This window comes from Dromiciops gliroides, chromosome 4, assembly GCF_019393635.1.
Source record: "Dromiciops gliroides isolate mDroGli1 chromosome 4, mDroGli1.pri, whole genome shotgun sequence".
NCBI classification, from domain to species: Eukaryota; Metazoa; Chordata; class Mammalia; order Microbiotheria; family Microbiotheriidae; genus Dromiciops; species Dromiciops gliroides.
In genome coordinates, this window is record NC_057864.1 from 429,263,260 (window position 1) to 429,278,554 (window position 15,295).

Genomic DNA, 15,295 nt, shown 5'->3' on the forward strand with positions numbered 1-15,295 from the left:
AAGTTCCAGTTGTGGGGCAGCTAGGTGGCGCAGTGGATAGAGCACCGGCCCTGGAGTCAGGAGTACCTGAGTTCAAATCTGGCTTCAGACACTTAATACTTACTTGCTGTGTGACCCTGGGCAAGTCACTTAACCCCAATTGCCTCACTAAAAAAAAAAAAAGTTCCAGTTGCTCCCTATAAACTCTTTTTTTGGCGGGGGGGGGGGCAATGAAGGTTAAGTGACTTGTCCAAGGTCACACAGCTAGTAAGTGTCAAGTGTCTGAGGCCAGAATGGAACTCGGGTCCTCCTGAATCTAGGGCCAGTGCTTTATCCACTGTGCCACCTACCTGCCCTTCTATAAACTCTTAAGATCAAATATGATTTCATTTTTTCTCACCTTTTTTCAATGTCTATTTCTGCATACATTTTATAGTATACATAATAGTTCATATAGGCATACATACATATATATATATATATATATTTGCAAATATAATTTATTAAATACTTATTTGGTTGTGTTCTCAGAAGAAGAAAAATTACTAATGGAACATGATACAAATTTGGAAATTACTGATTTAGGAGACCCTATCTAGATTTACCAATTGGTTTGTTTCCAAGGGTTATTAATGTTGACCCACAGAAATGAAAGGGTTAAAAGAGGCAGTATGGCATAATGGGAAAAAATTTCACTTAAAATTAAATGAGGTGGTTTCAGTTTGTATGACCTCTAATATCTCTTGCAACTCTAAATCTATGATCATAGGATTTTATGCTCTGTCATTTAACCAGCTTTCTTGAATTTCAGTAAATCTTTTTCCTTGTAACTTCTTTTTTAGTGGTTTCAGTCACATGTCTGACTCATTGTGACTCATGTTTTTGGCAGAGATACTGGAGTGCATTGCCATTTCCTTCTCCAACTCATTTTACAGATGAGGAAACTGAGGTAAACAGGGTTAAATGACTTGCCCAGGATCACACAGCTAGCACGTGTGAGTCTGGATTTGAACTCAGGAAGATGAGTCTTCCTGACTCCAGGCCTGACACTCTATTCACTGTGCAACTTAGCTGGCCTTCCTTGCAAATTGATTGCCTCTAAAAATCTCATTTGCCTCATTTGTAAAATAGAGGATTTAATATCTTCACTACAATTACCTCACTAGCTTGTGAGCTAAAAGGAAATAATATGCTTACATCCATATACCTAAAAGGTGTTATTATTTATACTTCTAAAATCTATTGATATTATATAATTCTGAGCAGTAGTTCTCAAATTGTTCTTTCCAGGCTGTCTATTTGTTTTCTAGGATGATTATTTATAATATGGAAATTATTTTCTATCTGGTATGAATTAATAATTTACTTATGATAAGCCTGCAGATAGGGTGGTTAGCTGTAGGCTGAATGACAGACAGAATGGGTAGGTATATACATATAGTCAAATACTAACTAGTCCCTGGAAATATTGCTTAACATCTGATGCATAATAGATCATCAATAAGTGTCTGTTGGTTGATTGTTGATGTCACACTTGAGGGATATATTTTATATTTTTGACTCTTTTAGACCATGTCTTAACCAATAATGTGGATTAGGAGTTAGGTGGCATACTATATAGAGCTCTTTGTTTAAAGTCAAGAAGGAATGAGTTCAAATTTGATTTCAGATAATGACTAACTGTGTGATTTTAGGCAAGTCACTTAACTTCTATTTGTATCATTTTCCTTATCTATAAAATGTGGATGATAATAATACCATCTAACTCAAGGGCTGTTTTGAGGATAAAATTAGCAAAAGGCTTTGTAAACCTTAAAGCACTAAATAAATGCTAGCTACTGTTATTAATGATTTAGATGTAGACATGGAAGGCATATTTATTAAACTTACATATGACTCAAATCTGAAAGTGAGATCTAATACGTCACTGAAAGAAATAAGCAGAAACTAAATGACCACTTCAGAGAAATTAATGTGTTGGGGAGGCATTGGGACCGGAACACCCTTACTCTTCCATTTGAGATGCTATTCACAAGCCCATGTTCTGTTTCATCAAAAGCAGAACCATTCTGCCTGTTAAATGTAGTAATGTTTCTTTGAAAATAGGAATGGGAACAAGTTTGATGCATTTTGCCCCCATTAAACTGGTCCATGAAATAAAAGAAACAAGTAAAAGTCCTATGATTTTCATTAATGAGGAATTAAAATGGAAGAATAATGTAAGATTCATAATAAACATACAAATACACTTTTTTCTATTCTTTCCATGTCATATTTAATTGGATCTAATAGAGGATGTAATCATTACATTCTAATTATTGCATAAAGATGTGCTTCAAATGTTAAGCTGTTGGGATTATTTTGATAGTAGTTTTTATATAATTTAGCATAGAATTTCATGATTTTTAATACAACTATATTCTTATCAGGAGGGAATTGGCCATCATATTTTTTTTTTGCTTGTTATTTATGGAAATGCAATTTACAATTTAGCATCTACATGGATGGCAATGAATGGATCTTCAGCAGTGTTGCTAATACTGAAGGAAGCACGACCATCACTAGAAACATAAATTTGATTTCCTGTACAGTGGTTATCGATTTTATCTCCAGAAATGACGTCACAATAGGTTCCAGCAGGAAGTCCAGTTTGCAGAGTTACTGACAATGCCCTGTAAAAGAAAAGGCAAATCATCACTATAAAGCAAGAATATGAAATGTGTTTTGAAAAACATACAAACCTGGTTGTCCTAGATGTTTAGATTATGAGTATGCCTGTGCCATAAGTAAAAACTCTATAAATATAGGGGCTCTAGATTGAGAAATGTCTCTAATGAGTCTAGGGAAATCTCTTAAGTGAGCTAAAGAAACCGTATGGATAGGACAGAACTCCATAGAATGTTAGAAGATGAAGATTTGAATGACCAGGGTGGATACTTCAGAAAATTAGTATTGACAAAAGCCTTTCATTATGATCTTTTCAATAAAAGGAAAGATTTCAAATCTAAGCACAAATTACTTCCATTCAGGAAAGACTGTTCTTTACTTTCAATAATTTAAATTTAACTTTTAATCTGTTCCTTGAGGAAGCAAAAATTGTTTTGGACTGTAGGCTAAAAAAGTCAGATGGCGTTTCAGTGATCAGGATGTTAAGCCATCCAGTGTCGATATACTTTTTTTTTTTTTGCAGGCAATAGGGGGGTTAAGTGACTTGCCCAGGGTCACACAGCTAGTAAGTGTCAAGTGTCTGAGGCCGGATTTGAACTCAGGTACTACTGAATCCAGGGCCGGTGCTTTAACCACTGCGCCATCTAGCTGCCCCCGTCGATATACTTTTATGTCACTGATCATGGAAATATGAATTAAAAAGACAAACAGCTATAATTTTTTACAAGACAGTACACTTGGTCCACATTTTTCTATTGTTATTTCAGTAAGTAGAATGGGAGACTAAGTGTTGGAAGTATCAGATTCATTTCCAGGTATGGCAGATTCATGAATACAGGTTTGTGAAAGGTTCTAAAATGCTAAGGTATAACTACATGGCCACAAGGTCATAAAATCTTGACATGACCTTTGTAAATTACTGATGCCAAGCTACTCACTCTTAACAAGAGATGTGAGAAGTTAAGTTGGAAGACATTTTTACTCAGGCAATATTTCCCAAAGTTTAAATCAGAAACATGGAACTTTCCAACCCTAACTGGTCTTATCACAACTCCCATGGTAACCATTACAATTTCCCTTTTTTAACCCCTTCCTCCTCATTTTTTACAGTTTGTAAGTGTCCATTCCCTGTCTTGGTCACTAAGGCTGTTAGTTATTCTTTACTGTGTATTGTGGCTGTTGTGGTTGTGGCTGTTATTGATACAAAGGATGGTTCTATGGAATGGCCATATTAGGAAAAGACATGTAAAAATAAGAGCCATCAATAAAACTTTTATATAAAAATAAATAGTGAGTTTAAAGTTTTAAGAATAAATATGAAGTTCAAAACCTGCTAAAAAGTGTACGGGAGTTGTTTTGATAGGGGGAATAGAAGATGGATAGTAACATCTTTATTATCAGTAGCAATATCTTCTTTATTATTCTTTTTATTTCAAATATAATGTGAAGTATCGAGAAAGGCTAAATGAGGGAATTCCTTCAAGGTAGAAGTGATCTGAGAAGGTATAGAGAGTGCCAAAATTGAAGAAGAGGTCTGATGTTTAAATAACTTTTTGGAAATTATTTTTTCTTTATTTTTTACTATTTGCAAGCTTTGTTTTTTCCATATAATGTAAAATGTAAATTAATTTTCTACATATGCTGTATATGATGCTATGGTATTATAAATTTAAAACAAAAAATATAGGCATTATTAAATAGTCATGACTTTTGACCCACCTTGTACATCATGTAGTCTTGAATGTAGACATTTTTTTCTCTAGATCTTTTCTTCTTTCCTCTTTGTTTTTACTTGGCATAACCTATTCCAATGCCTATGTATCTATGTATCTCTATCTCTCTATCTATATCTACATGTATACATACACACACATATATCCTTTTGAATATCAATAAAAGAAATAAAAGAAAAACATGATCAATCAAGAATATATTTGAATGAAATGATCAGTCAAGAATATATTGAAAAGAAACAAAAAAAAAAAATCACTGCTACTCACCAGTCATCATTGTTAAATATGATGAATCCTTTATTCCCTCTACCAAAAGCCACCTGGTTACTTCCATTATCCCACCAATTTGTAAAAGACTGTCCATCAACAACATTACGGAAAATAACCATATTCCTATAAACAAAATATACAAAGTATTGGTAAATATATTTGATTTACATATCCTCCTCCTCTTTCTTCCCTCTTTTTTATGTGTTGTGTTTTGTGTGTGTGTGTGTGTGTTTGTTTATAGTTGCATACAGACCAAAAGTTTTAGAGCAGTTTTAAGATATAAAAGTTTAATACTACACTAAAAAACAATGGGATGCCTGTAATATCAGTTGTTAAGAGAAAGCTCTCAGGCAGGTACAACCAAGTTTTCCTACCTTATTTGACGCCATCTGTGTTCACAAACCCAGTCATTGCCACAAGTAGTGTCTTCATTGATAGTTACTCGTTTAATTGCTCCATTGTCATTGGGTGGTCCAACCCAATCATTAACATCCTTAATTTTTTAAAACATAGACATGAGTATAAGTGATTTCATTTATTTGGTTCTTCCCTCTCCCTTATCCTATTACTGAATCTGAGTCCTGCTTCTGTTCTTTCCTACTCATGTAAACCTGGGGAAATCACTCTTTGACACAATTTCCTCATCTGAAAATCAGATGACCTGTAAAGTCTCTTCTGGGTCTAAATCTGTGATCTTATTTACAAATTGTGTCTCTCTTCTGCTCAAAATTCCTCAGTAACTACTCATTGCTTATTAAATTGTAGTGAGTAAAACTATAAGTGGTGACCCTGTTTCTGTCCCAAGTGTAGGGAGAATTAGCTGGGGTTTATCATATATTTGTTACTTAGAAATTAGAGGCACCAGTTTTGGGGCATTAAGCATTTATTAAAGCATGTTAAGCAGTAGTAAAGAGAGCTCACATGGCTCTGAAAGATATGAAGCTTAGCTAGGAAATAGAAGAGATAGAAGAGAGAAAATGGGGAACCCTAGTGGGCTACGTCTGTTCTCAAACTGTTCCTTAGCCAAAAAAAGTGAGTGTCTGTGCAAGCTCCCTGTGGGCAGGAGCAGAGCCCACCTATACACATTGTTCAAAGCTAATTGGCTAGCATCACTCAAATCTATTGGTTCACTGGATTTGAGGGTGGTTCTGTGCAGTCATGCTGAGGTCAGAGCTCAGAGAACAGATCCTCTGGTGGGAACAAGGCTTTCAGGTATGTGTGGTTTTGAATGAGGTAATTTCCTGACTCTGGGCTAAACTTAAGAAAGGCCAGGCCTGGATCTGTTAGTGTGTGCCTTTGGAAATCCCAGAACACCTATTATTAATAATTTTCTCACAATCCCCCCTCTGCTTCATTAAAAACCAGGGTTTTCTTAAATGAAGCAATGAATATGACAAAATATTTATAAAGGAATTCTATGGTGACTAACAATATAAGGGGAATAAAAAGAGAGAAAAAAATTTAGCGATAAATTGACAAAACTAAAGGGGTCAGTCCTCTTTACAAGGTGGATATTACAAATAAAAGAATCAGCAGGGGCCTCTGGAAACCCCCAAACCCCTATTATGAATAATTTTCTCAGAGAACCAAATGTAAACTTCTGTCTGACTTTCAAAAACTTTACAATCTGAGTCCATTATAACTTTCCAGTCTTATCTCCTAGTATTCCCTACCACATATTTTATGTTTAGCCATAAGCTGCAGTAATCGCTATCCCCTGAATACTTTCAATATTGTGTCTTAGGCAGAGAATTCAATGGTAATTACTACACCTAGAATCCAATCCTATCTCCATCCAAATTTGAAGCGCAGCTCAATTGTCACTTCCATCATGAACCTTCCCAGGTTCTTCCAGTTGTCTACAATCTTTAATCTGCCTCACACCTCACAAAGAACTCAATTTAGTGCTCGCTATACCTCCCTCCCTTCCTCCCCTTTCCACCCCACCCCCACTAGTTGAGTATAATTTAATTTCGTAGTTACCATGGATATACCATTTCTTCCAAATGACTGAGTGCTCAGTAAGGAGAAAGGAGTATGCCTTATTAATTTTTTTTATATTGCTTCATGTCCCTGGATCCTAACATAATAGGCATGTAGTAAACAAATGCTTGTAGATCAGTTGGTTTTTGATTAATCATATCTTTCCCTGGTGCCTCCCCACAGGACTCTTTATATATTATACACTTTTTCAATGTTGCAATTAAATATACCTTTCCATTCTCAAAGTATCTTGGCCACCTGAAGCTTGACATCACTCTTGTTACTCCATAAGGATGAGCAAGCATAAATCCAACTGCCATTTTATAGAGTCTGGAAGGTAGAAAGCATGGCCATCACAGAAAAGAAGAACATTTTGGAGAGTATTAGGAGGATTACAAACAAAGGTAGAGGACTCTACCACATACCTGGCATCCCAGAAGGTAAGAATGGAAGCTCCTCCAGCTCCATGGCCCCTTTGGTTGTCATGATTATCCACAAAGACAAGTGCTCTGTTAGAAGGCATGAAGGCCCAACCTTCTCCCCAGTTCCTGTACCAAGAAATAGAGAGTGTTTTGCTTATGGCTTATAGACTTTTCTTGGTTTTCTCATGCTCTGGGTATTCCTTATTATAAATAAATAGGAACCTTTCTCCAGAATGGCAGTAGTATACTGGAAAGAGAACTGGATTGAGAGTCAGAACTAAGATCAAATTCTGAATTAAATACTTACTAATAATTTAATCTAGAATGAATCACCTAATTATTTTAGATCTTAATATCCATATCAGTTAAAAGGATTTTGGCTCCCTAAGGATTTTTTCAGCTCTAACATTCCAGGATAAAGATAAAACCCTAGAAGGCCCCATATATGGTAGGTACTTTTATCAAACTTATACTCTATATGAGAATCTGTAGAGATAAAAAAGGAGTATTATAGAATCTGCATTAAAGCAAAGGCTGTCATAGTAAGGCTCCAACATGTTATTTTTATGTTGTAGTGATTTTTAAATTCTCGTATTTATGTGGTTTTAGTACATCATAGAAATAAGCATTTGCCAAATATATTTCCATTCTATTGTGTTTGAATTAAACCTAGTGATTCTGCCTTAGCTTTCTGAAAATGTTTTCAAATAGACATTTATGTGTAATATAAATGATTATTTGACATCAATGAAGAACTATCCTAGTTAACATTGGGACCAAAGCCTAAAAATTGTTTCACAGTCAGGGAAAAGTTTCATTGAGTACTGGTCCAAAGGTGAACACCACTTTTTTATTTACTTCAAATAAGCCATCTTTTCTCCATTCCACTTGCGTATAACTGTGCCCAGTTTTGCACCATATTTGAATTCTGTAACCCGACCATTTCCAAAGTAGTCACTGCTTTGAATTGACTCACCACCTAGATCGATTACCTAGTAGAAATCAGAAAAGAAGATGATTTTGCATGGAAATTCTAAAAATACTTTAATCATCATATTAGTATTTTGTGCCAACAATATTAATTCTATATGCTATTAAAATATTCAAAATAATTTTCTTTTTCTAAGAGATGACTTTTTCCAGTCTGGAGGGGTACTATTAAAAAACATCAAATTTTATCTAGGCAATTTTTATCTTTATCCTTTGAAGATGCTGACCCAATGCTAGTTTGCATAACCAGGATTACTTCAAAATTGGGCATGCCTAGAGAAAACACATATTTAATCAAAATTTTCATTTTTCCATAATAAATAAAACCATTGCATGCATAATCTGTCACTCAACCCCTGTCCCCAGCCTTTACACACATTTTATCTTAGTACCTCCTGGTAAATGAATGGTCTGGCTCCTTCAGGGAACCAGTTTGTATTTAAGTTGTTCAGTTTATCCAGAAATGCCTTCATGTCTCCAGGCCACATATGTTTGGAAGCATCAATTCTGAATCCAGCCACCCCAATGTCAATCAAGTGGTTCAAATACTCAGCAATCTTGGTTCGCACATAATCTTTCTCCAGGGCAAGATCAAGAAGACCAACCAAACGACAGTCTCTAACCTGTAAAAACAATATTGACATGTGTGATACATAGGCAGCATCACCTTTTGCCTCCTCACTTTGAAGTGCTCATTGTAAACACCTAAGATACAATGCACTTTAACATTTTGGCTAAGGTAGGCCTTCTTAAGTTTTTCTACTAGCAACCCTTTTTTTACCTAAAAATTTTTATGGGACTCCAGGTATATAGGCATATTAAATTAGTATGCAAATCAAACAGTTACTGCTAATTTTTTGTGAACTCAACATTCAAATGATCCATATGGGGTCCCAACCCACATTTTAAGAACCAGGGTCTAGAGTAATCTTAAAAATTCTCTTTAGTGTGATATAAGGAAAAGAGCCCTGACTCTAGGGTCAAGTTTGTTTCCTGATTTGTAAAATGAGAGAAGGTTGGATCACATGATTCTATTGGTTCCTTCCAGCTCTAGATTTTATGATCCTGTAGTTTCATGTGTGTCTAGAGGTAGCTTGCTACTGTGGATAGAATTTGGGGTTTGGAGTCAGGAAGAGATACATTCAAATCCTGATCCTGAGCAAGTCATATAACTTCTATGTCCTTTATGGAACTCCTCTAAAGCATAGAGGGATGCAGTTTTTCTAGGGGGCTCCCTATGCTGTTGAAGTTCAATTCAATCAGCTTTTCTTTTCAGAGTAGTTGGGGTTCAGTGACTTTTCCAGGGTTAAACAGCAAATAAGCATCTGAGGCTGGATTTGAACTTGGATTCTCCTGATTCCAGAGTCCATGCTCTTTCCAGCATGCCACCCAGTTGCAGCCAATAAGCATTCCTTAAGAATCTATGTCAGGGGGGCGACTAGGTGGCGCAGTGGATAAAGCACCGGCCCTGGATTCAGGAGTTCCTGAGTTCAAATCCGGCCTCAGACACTTGACACTTACTAGCTGTGTGACCTTGGGAAAGTCACTTAACCCCCACTGCCCTGCTAAAAAAAAAAAAAAGAATCTATGTCAGGGGGCAGTTAGGTGGTACAGTGGATAAAGCACCAGCCCTGGATTCAGGAGGACCCGAGTTCAAATCCGGCATCAGAAACTTGAAACTTACTAGCTGTGTGACCCTGGGCAAGTCACTTAACCCTCATTGCTCAACCAAAAAAAAATAAAGTATCTATGTGGGTGATATTATGCTGCCAGCTAATGATACAAAGACAAAACAGTCCTGAAGGAACTTAGATTTTATTGGAGTAATAAAACAAATACATACATAACATGTACATATATGAATACATACAAATTAATTGGGGGAGGGAAGACAGTGTGAAAACACTAAAAGCTGGAAGGACCAGGAAAGGATTTATGTAAGAGATACTATCTGAGTTCAATCTAGAAAAGAACTAGGAGGCACAAGATGTGGACTTAAGAGGGAAAGCATTCCAGAAAGAGGCAGTATTTGGGAAGAGAATATCATGTATATAGTGAGCAGGTGAAACATAGGTGGGTGAGCATAAGGAATATGTAATCAATTTGGAATGCTAGACTGGAGCCAAATGGGAAAGGGTTTTACATGCTAAAAACAAAAGAAAGAAGATTTGTATTAGATCCATGTTCATGGATCATGGTCCGACCTGTGATAGAGAAATTTAAATTTGGCAGCTGTATGGAATATGAATAAAATAGTGGAGAGGCTGGAAACAGGGGGACCAATTGAGAGAGATTATTGTAATAGTCCAGAAGAGGAGAGCATTGATATTTATGTATACAAATCATCTAGGCAATAGAGTTTAGGAATGCGTGATTATGCAAGTCAGTTAGGGAATGTAGACTGGGGATAAAAATTGGGTTCAGATAAACCATATGTGGTTAGTTATTAACCATTGAAAAATTTACCTGATAGATATCATTGTAGCTTTCAATTTCCCCACTGCTGGTTTTACATTTACCATCATTAAAATCCCAGGCAGAGTATGGCACAGCAGAAAATTCTCTTGATCCAGGATTAAAGTAACTCCCACAAGTGCTACTTGTTCCAGCACTCACACCATTCCCACACATATGATTCACTACAGCATCCACATAAATACGCACCTGAAAAAAAGCACAAATTGTGTTTGAACTTGGCAGATTGAGAATCAATGAAAGGATTTGAACTCTCATCTTCTGACTCCAAGTTCTGCCCTCTTTCTACCTCAGGATGCTACTTCTCATTATCATTGAATGAATTACAGTGAATGTTAATGCAGTTAGACAACTCTTTCAATTAGTTTCTAAATCTGTCTTCTTAGTGTTATATAATTAAGGCTCTGCTTCTTCTTTCACAATATGACTAATGCAGAAATATGTTTAATGTGATTGTACATATATATACATATACATACATACATGCATACATACATAAATATATATAAAACCTATATCAGAATGCTTAATATCTAGGGGAGTAGGGAGGAAGGGAGAATGGGAGAGAAATTTGGAACTAAAAATCCTATGAAAACAATTGTTGAAAACTAGTCTTACATATAACTGGAAAATAATAAAATAGTTTTATTAAAATATAAAAATTGAAACTAACAATTATATAGCACTTATTATGCCCTAAATGCTTTACAATTATTATCTCATCTGATCCTGACAACCCTACAACCCTGGAAGGTTGGGGATATTATTAGTCCAATTTTGTATATAAGGAAACTGAGGCAGACACAAGTTAAGTGACTTGCCCAGGGTCACATAGTCAGTGAATATCTGAAGCTACAATATTAAATGGGGCAGTGAACCTAATTTAATATATTTTTTCTCCTGCCACTTATGATATAACAAATATCCCCACAGGCACATTTCAATGCAAGGCACTGGACCTGAAAAGACAAAAACAATCTTAAATTCTGACTTCAAGGTACTAATCTCCTTTTTTCACTCATTACTTTTTTCCCAGAAGTATTTCCCAAGAGAAGAGTTTAGATATATTTTCTTTTTCTTTCAGAAGTATATATTTATACCCCCGTACAACTGATCCATATGTTTTAACTGAACTCACAGGTCAATTGAAATAAACCAGTTACTCCATGAAATCAGTTTACCTAAACTGACTAAATTGATTATGTTTGCTATGCACATAGTTTAAGTGGGTTTGCTGCCCATTAGAGGCTACCACTCAAAGGAGCATCTTTAACACATTATTACAGTCCCATAAGCTGTCTATTACCAGGTTGGTTAAGAGAGTAAAAGGTTTCAAAGTGGACAGACTTAGGGAATAAATCCTTTGCTGTCTCAACTGTACATGAAACAAGTTATTCACCAAAGGTTAGATTATGGATTCTGGTGAATAATATATCCCTTGTACACAAACACATAATGTTTTCATTAGTATACCACATACGTTATAAGAGGTGAATCAGACTTGGAGGACTGATAGGCAACATACAGTTTTAGTTGGGAATGGGGGTAAACTTTGAAATTATGTATTTCCCGCTAACTTAATTAACTCTTTTATCCTCAGAAAAGCACAGATAAACTCTATTAACATCATGTTTCTTTGGTTTACAGTCTCTCTGATACATAATTGATTTCTAAAAGATAATTTTTAAAATGTGACTTTTAGATAGCTACTAAGGTTTACCTAGCAGGTATGCACCCCACCCCCCACCCCCGCCCTCTGTATGAGTATTTTTAATGGGAAGAAGAGTTTCAGGACAGAGACAAAAGTTTTTCAGGGAGGCATACATGAGTTCAGATCTGTTCTATTGGAGTAAATCTGCAATAGCATGAGATCAGAGGCACATCAATCAAAATACCATAAGAGTAAGCACAATCTAAATGGAAGCAGCATGCATGAGGCAGGAAAAGATAACAATGTAATCTCCTGAACCATCAAACAGAGGTTCTTAAACTATTTTGTGTCATTGAGCCCTTAGACAGTATGGTGAAATCAATGGACCTTTCTCTGAATGATATTTTTAAGTAATGAAAGGAAATTCTATATTTCAGTTAGATTTTAGTGAAAATAAAGATATAATTTTATGACATCCAACTTCAGGGACCCCACTGAAATTTATCCACAGAACTCTTGGGAATTTGTGGATCCCAGAATAAGAACCCTTGACTTAAGTATCTTATTATCCACTTACTCCCACATTGTTGCATCTCTTCACCATGTCTCTGAATTGATCTTCATTTCCGGACCTTGTGCATATCTTGTAGCTAATAGGCTGGTATCTTTCCCACCAAGGTCTTGAAGGGTTACTGATCACTACATTCTCATTTGGAGGTGAGATCTACATTTGGGGAAGGAGAAGAGTTTAGTAACACACAGATCATATTTTGTGTTATATTTTAAAATGTTTCAAAATGCATTGACAGAATGAGTTTTGATGTAGTATTAAAGATTTAAAGAATGGATTTTTGAGTTACTTTGCTAGAAACCCTTATTTGCATAGCACCATAACTGTTCTTAAAGATTCTTTCACATTCATTAACTTGAACAATCATAGCTTTAGAACTAGAAGGGAGAAGAAAGGTCATCCTATACAACCACCTACAGATGAAGAACTAGAGACACAAAGCTTTAAGGTGACTTGGCCAGAGTTATAGAGATAGTAAATAGAAGAAACAGAATTTGAACTCAGACCCAGTGCTTTTAGGACATTTAGGTGGCATATAGATAGAGCACTGTGACTGAAATCAAGAAGACTCATATCCCTGAATTCAGTCTGGCCTTAACATTTGCTAGCTATATGACCCTTTGGCAAGTCACTTGTTTGACTCAGTTCCTCCTCTGTAAAATGAACTGGAGAAGAAAATGGTAAACCACTTTAGTACCTTTGTGAAAAAAAAAAAACCCAAAACAAAAAAAAACACAACATAACACAACAAAAAATCAAATAGGGTTATGAAGGTATATACCTGACTGAAGAACAACAAGCAATGATTTTGTAGTCTGTACAACACTGCTTGTTAAGATAAGAATAATTATAGCTAGCATTTATATAGCTTTTTAAAGTTTGCAAATCACAAATATTAACTCTTTTTATGCTCACAACAACCCTGGGAGATAGGTAATAATAAAAACTGCTATTAGTATCCCCATTCTACAGATGAGGAAACCGAGGCAGACAGAGATTAAAGAATTTTCCCATAATCACATACTTAGTGTCTGCAGCTGGATTTGAACTCAGGTCTTCCTGACTCCAGGTATCAGACTGTATACACTGTACTGCCTGGTTCTTACAACTAAAGGGATTTCTTGAGATCATCTTTTCCAACCCCTTCAATATATCTTCTTTTCTTTGTAGTTATGTGCATAAATTAAAAGTATTCATTGTGCTTAGAATATGAATATCAAATGAATTTTGAAGTGCACATACCTGAACACCCCCATAGCCATTAGGAGCTAGGTAGCGCTCACATTCAAGAGCAATGTCATCCCAGCGCCATTCAAATAAGTGGACAATAGATGTTCGACCATACTGGGTATGGGGATCATACTGTGCCCAGCATCCCCCAAGGACTGAAAGCAACAGCAAGAGCCTCATTCTGCTTTGAAGTGGTTAGCACTCTTTTCAGCTACTATTTATACTCCTATAAGAAGCAAACATGGAAAATATTAATTTGAATGGATACCTACTTGGACCATAGCTTTATTTGTATTCTGAAAAAAAGATTACAAGTAATGCAAACTCCACAGGTGAAAATAGTCTGTAAATTTCCCAGTCCCCAAATCACAGATAACCTTTAAGGACTTAGTGCTTTTCTTTTTCAGAGAATCCTAGGCATATCAAGCATTGGAAAGTTAATATTTATGCTGAAAATATTGATACAGCTGCTGCTTACTTAAGAATAGATCTTATCTCTAAAATAATTCACTCACAGAGGAAAAATAATATTCAATGTAAATTGAGAATATTATACCTTTATTAATAAATGCTGAAATCATGATTCTTCCACTGAGAAAATAAACAATTCAATCATTTATTATTTACAAGAACTTATTTAACTCATTTAATATTCTCCATCCAAATCTCTAAAATCTTTCCAGAGTTGAACACATATGAATTGGATGAAAAGATTATACTCTTTTTTATTTCAAATTCATAACACAGATATCTATGTTAATAGTTCCTTTTAATCTTAGACCAAATCTTAGAAGTAATCTGGCCATTTATTTCTCTCTATACTTGTAAACATATCCTTTGTTGTAGGGTTTTATGAAAAAAGTATCTAAGAGTTTAGTGATGTAAATGGAGAATGGTTGAGTAGATAGAAATAGTTCTCAAAAGACAAATTGCCAACTATTAACATCCCCATGAAAGATTTTTCCAAATCACTAAGAGAAGCATGAATCACAATGACTAAGGTTACATATCACATCCATCAAATCGGTCAAGGTGACAAAAGATGAAAACAGTCAGTGATGAAGTGTCTCTCTAAAGACAGGTACACTAACACACTGCTTGATGTAACTGTGAATTGATACAATTCCAAAAAGAATGTTTTTTTTTAAAGGTTAGTAGAACAGCCATACCCTTTTTTCTAAAGATTCCCACTATTAGACATACACCTTAGGAGGTTCAATGCAATGGCTTCATCATTTAATTATTGTCTAGTCCTAGTCAAGTTACCATCTCTCTTATTCTAAGTCTTATCACTTGTAAATCAGGGATACTATTTTCAACACCT

The 15,295-nt window shown here is 35.4% G+C and overlaps 1 protein-coding gene across 1 annotated transcript; it reads right to left on the minus strand.

Moving 5' to 3' along the window:
• Nucleotides 1-2,269: 2,269 nt before the first annotated feature.
• On the minus strand, nucleotides 2,270-14,151 carry LOC122755455 (alpha-amylase 1B). The gene is made up of 10 exons (XM_044003927.1): nucleotides 13,984-14,151; nucleotides 12,748-12,894; nucleotides 10,511-10,708; nucleotides 8,437-8,667; nucleotides 7,913-8,046; nucleotides 7,058-7,180; nucleotides 6,863-6,962; nucleotides 5,024-5,142; nucleotides 4,647-4,772; nucleotides 2,270-2,651 (listed from the first exon to the last, which is right to left on the minus strand). Exons 1-10 carry the CDS (start codon nucleotides 14,149-14,151, stop codon nucleotides 2,462-2,464), a joined length of 1,536 nt encoding a protein of 511 aa, XP_043859862.1. The 3' UTR covers nucleotides 2,270-2,461.
• Nucleotides 14,152-15,295: the final 1,144 nt, after the last annotated feature.

What these genes read in the sequence shown, in the direction of transcription:
- LOC122755455 (XM_044003927.1), bottom strand. Translation starts at nt 14,151, where the DNA reads ATGAGGCTCTTGCTGTTGCTTTCAGTCCTTGGGGGATGCTGGGCACAG. An exon ending in GACCATTCATTTACCAGGAG is followed by an intron (nt 8,047 to 8,436) that starts GTACTAAGATAA and finishes GATTTCTACTAG; the next exon opens with GTAATCGATCTAGGTGGTGA. An exon ending in GAAAAGATGGCTTATTTGAA is followed by an intron (nt 7,181 to 7,912) that starts GTAAATAAAAAA and finishes TTCTTGGTACAG; the next exon opens with GAACTGGGGAGAAGGTTGGG.